Source organism: Denticeps clupeoides, chromosome 19 (assembly GCF_900700375.1).
Source record: "Denticeps clupeoides chromosome 19, fDenClu1.1, whole genome shotgun sequence".
Lineage (NCBI taxonomy): Eukaryota > Metazoa > Chordata > Actinopteri > Clupeiformes > Denticipitidae > Denticeps > Denticeps clupeoides.
In genome coordinates this window covers 3109997-3113283 of record NC_041725.1, presented here as the reverse complement: position 1 = coordinate 3113283, position 3287 = coordinate 3109997, and the positions used below count along the sequence as shown (strand labels likewise).

At 53.6% G+C, this 3287-nt stretch overlaps 1 protein-coding gene across 1 annotated transcript; it reads left to right on the top strand.

Moving 5' to 3' along the window:
• The first annotated feature begins 601 nt into the window (after positions 1-601).
• On the top strand, positions 602-3066 carry fzd9b (frizzled class receptor 9b). The gene has a single exon (XM_028961825.1). The coding sequence runs from the start codon at positions 916-918 to the stop codon at positions 2641-2643; it is 1728 nt and encodes a 575-aa protein (XP_028817658.1). The 5' UTR covers positions 602-915; the 3' UTR covers positions 2644-3066.
• The last annotated feature ends 221 nt before the right edge of the window (positions 3067-3287 follow it).

Here is a 3287-nt window from a genome sequence, read left to right as displayed (position 1 = left end):
ACTGTCCCTGTCACGACTGCTTGTAAGGCGCTCTGGATAAAATGCTGTCGACTGCATAAATAAATACCAGGAAAGGTTGGCCCAGAATGGAGGCTTGTGTTACACTCATGTGCCACTAGGTGGAAACAACAGCTTTTTCAAACGTTTATTCGTTGATTTGTTTTTAATCTACTTTTTTTTTTTTTATATTCATGTTCGCATACTGGGGTTAAGTGAATCAAACTATTATGAGAACTCATGAAATGTTTGGAAGTCGGTAAAAAAACAGTGAGTGTAAGAATACATGTAATAAAAATGTACTCACAGAACTGAATCTGAATCTTTGTAATTTAAAATAAATGTATATATATATTCAGTTAAAACGAGGAGGGAAATACTGCACGAACCAGAACTGCTTGTTTTTGCTGCAGATGAAAATGTTATTTGCTCTTGACACTTATCTCCGATCTTCAGATGCCACGCCCCTACCAGCCAGCGAGATATCGCGATATCGATGAGCCCGGTTCAGTGAGGGGGGGCTTCTGGGGGAGGGCGGCGGGCGGTGACGTCACCACGCGTCACCAGCCTGCGGGGATCGCCGGACAGCGGAGAGAAAGTTCATTCGAGCGGAAGGAGCCGCCGCCGCCGCAGCGCGCCCGCAACAGACGGACGTTTTTTATTTTTATTTTAAAATTTTTTATAACATTTTTTATCTTTTTTCCTCCTCTTCCCGTCAGGATCTGCGCGTGTTGCCCGCGCTCGTCTCACGTAAAGGGGGGAATCATTTGGGACTTTGCCCCTTTTTCAGCATCCCAGGTCGATTTCGGAGGGAGCTTTGGAATGGAGTTTATTTCCTAAGAGATCATTTTTTGATTCATTTTGCCTGCTTTGTATCGTCTCCCCGCGAATATCTGAATGAATGACTGAGGGGTCAGTATGGGACCCACAGAAGTCATTGCTCTTTGGTGTCAGCTAGTGATTGCAGCCTCCAGCCTGGAGATCGGCGTCTACGACCCCGAGAGGGGCACGCCGGCGAAATGCGAGGCCATCTCCATCCCCATGTGCCAGGGCATCGGCTACAACGAGACACGGATGCCCAACTTCATGGACCACGAGAACCAGAGGGAGGCGGAGATCAAGCTGAACGAGTTCATGCCGCTGGTGGAGTACGGCTGCGACGCGCACTTGCGCTTCTTCCTGTGCTCGCTCTACGCCCCTATGTGCACCGACAAGGTGTCCACCTCCATCCCGGCCTGCCGGCCCATGTGTGAGCAGGCGCGGCTCAAGTGCTCCCCCATCATGAAGAAGTTCAACTACGCCTGGCCCGAGTCGCTGGATTGCTCCAAGCTGCCAACCAGGAACGATCCCCAGGCGCTGTGCATGGAGGCGCCTGAAAATGACACCAAAATGGAGACGAAGAAGGGCGAGGGGATGCTGCCTGTACCCCCCAGGCCTCCCAAGCCCGGCCCGGGCGGCGGGCGCTCCTCAGCCGGGCTGGGGTCCTGTGAGAACCCAGAGAAGTTCCAGTACGTGGAGAAGAGCCAGTCGTGCGCCCCCCGCTGCTCCTCGGCCGTGGACGTTTTCTGGTCGCGAAGAGACAAGGACTTTGCTTTCATCTGGATGGCGGTGTGGTCCACGCTGTGCTTTGTCTCCACGGCGTTCACCGTCCTGACCTTCCTCTTGGACCCCCACCGCTTCCAGTACCCCGAGCGGCCCATCATCTTCCTCTCCATGTGCTACAACGTCTACTCGGTGGCTTTTATTATCCGCTCGGTGGCCGGCGCTGAGAACATCGCCTGCGACCGGGAGAACGGCGAGCTCTACATCATCCAGGAGGGCCTGGAGAGCACCGGCTGCACCATCGTCTTCCTCATCCTCTACTACTTCGGCATGGCCAGCTCCATCTGGTGGGTCATCCTCACCCTCACCTGGTTCCTGGCAGCTGGCAAGAAGTGGGGCCACGAGGCCATCGAGGCGCACAGCAGCTACTTTCACATGGCGGCATGGGGCGTCCCGGCTCTGAAGACCATCGTCATCCTCACCATGAGGAAGGTGGCTGGGGACGAGCTGACGGGGCTGTGCTTCGTGGGCAGCATGGACGTGGGCGCCCTGACCGGCTTCGTGCTGGTGCCGCTCTCCTGCTACCTGGTGGTGGGCACCTCCTTCATCCTCACCGGCTTCGTGGCTCTCTTCCACATCCGGCGCGTCATGAAGACAGAAGGCACCAACACCGAGAAGCTGGAGAAGCTGATGGTGAAGATCGGCATTTACTCGATCCTCTACACCGTGCCCGCCACCTGCGTCATCGTCTGCTACTTCTACGAACGACTCAACATGGACTACTGGAAGTTCCGCGGCCTGGAGGCCAAGTGTGTGACCTTCCCGGGCCGGAGGAACGAGGACTGTTCCCTGGAAGGGTCCGTGCCCACCGTCGGCGTCTTCATGCTCAAGATCTTCATGTCGCTGGTGGTGGGCATCACCAGTGGCGTGTGGGTGTGGAGCTCCAAGACCCTGCAGACCTGGCAGGGGCTGTGCAGCAGGAAGCTGGCAGACAGGACTACCAGGAAGCCGTGCGGCGGCACGCACTGTCACTACAAAGCCCCTGCCGTGGTGCTGCACATGTCCAAGACTGACCATTACTCGGAGAGCCCGGCGCACGTGTGAGTCCGAAGTGGACAGCGTGGCCAGGCCACCACCCCGTGCCAGTGCGTGTGACACGTGCGCGTGACATTTCGATTCGAGTTTGGACCTTCGGCGTGGCCGCAGACGTGCTGTGGAATAAAGGGATGGCTTAGTATGGGACTTCTGAAGGGAAATACTGCTTATAGTAGCCAGAACCTGCATGGGCGAATCAGGAGACTCTACCCTCTTCTGCAAACAAATGTTAAAATATGTCAAATATATTATTATTTATTACATATATATTTAATTTCAGTTTGTATTGTTTTTTTCTTTGAATGCCCCTGACGGAACCATTCAATTCAGTTATGTCAGTATCACAGTGGACCAAGGTAGTGCCTTTAAAAACATGAAACTATGAAATATGCTACAGAATGTAATAAATCTTGTTATATATTTTCAGCCACAGCATATTTATCAATGTTTGATTTATTTGTTTCCAGTCGTGCCAGAGCTCAGCATTTCACCTCTGCGAATGAGAAAAAAATCTAATATTACATGCTACCCTAAGGGTTGCTGGTTCGAATCCCGATCCGCCAAGGTGCCACTGAGGTGCCACTGAGCAAAGCACCGTCCCCACACACTGCTCCCCGGGTGCCTGTCATGGCTGACAACTGCTCACTCAGGCC

Coding starts and splice junctions, on each gene's coding strand:
- fzd9b (XM_028961825.1), top strand. CDS start 916: ATGGGACCCACAGAAGTCATTGCTCTTTGGTGTCAGCTAGTGATTGCA.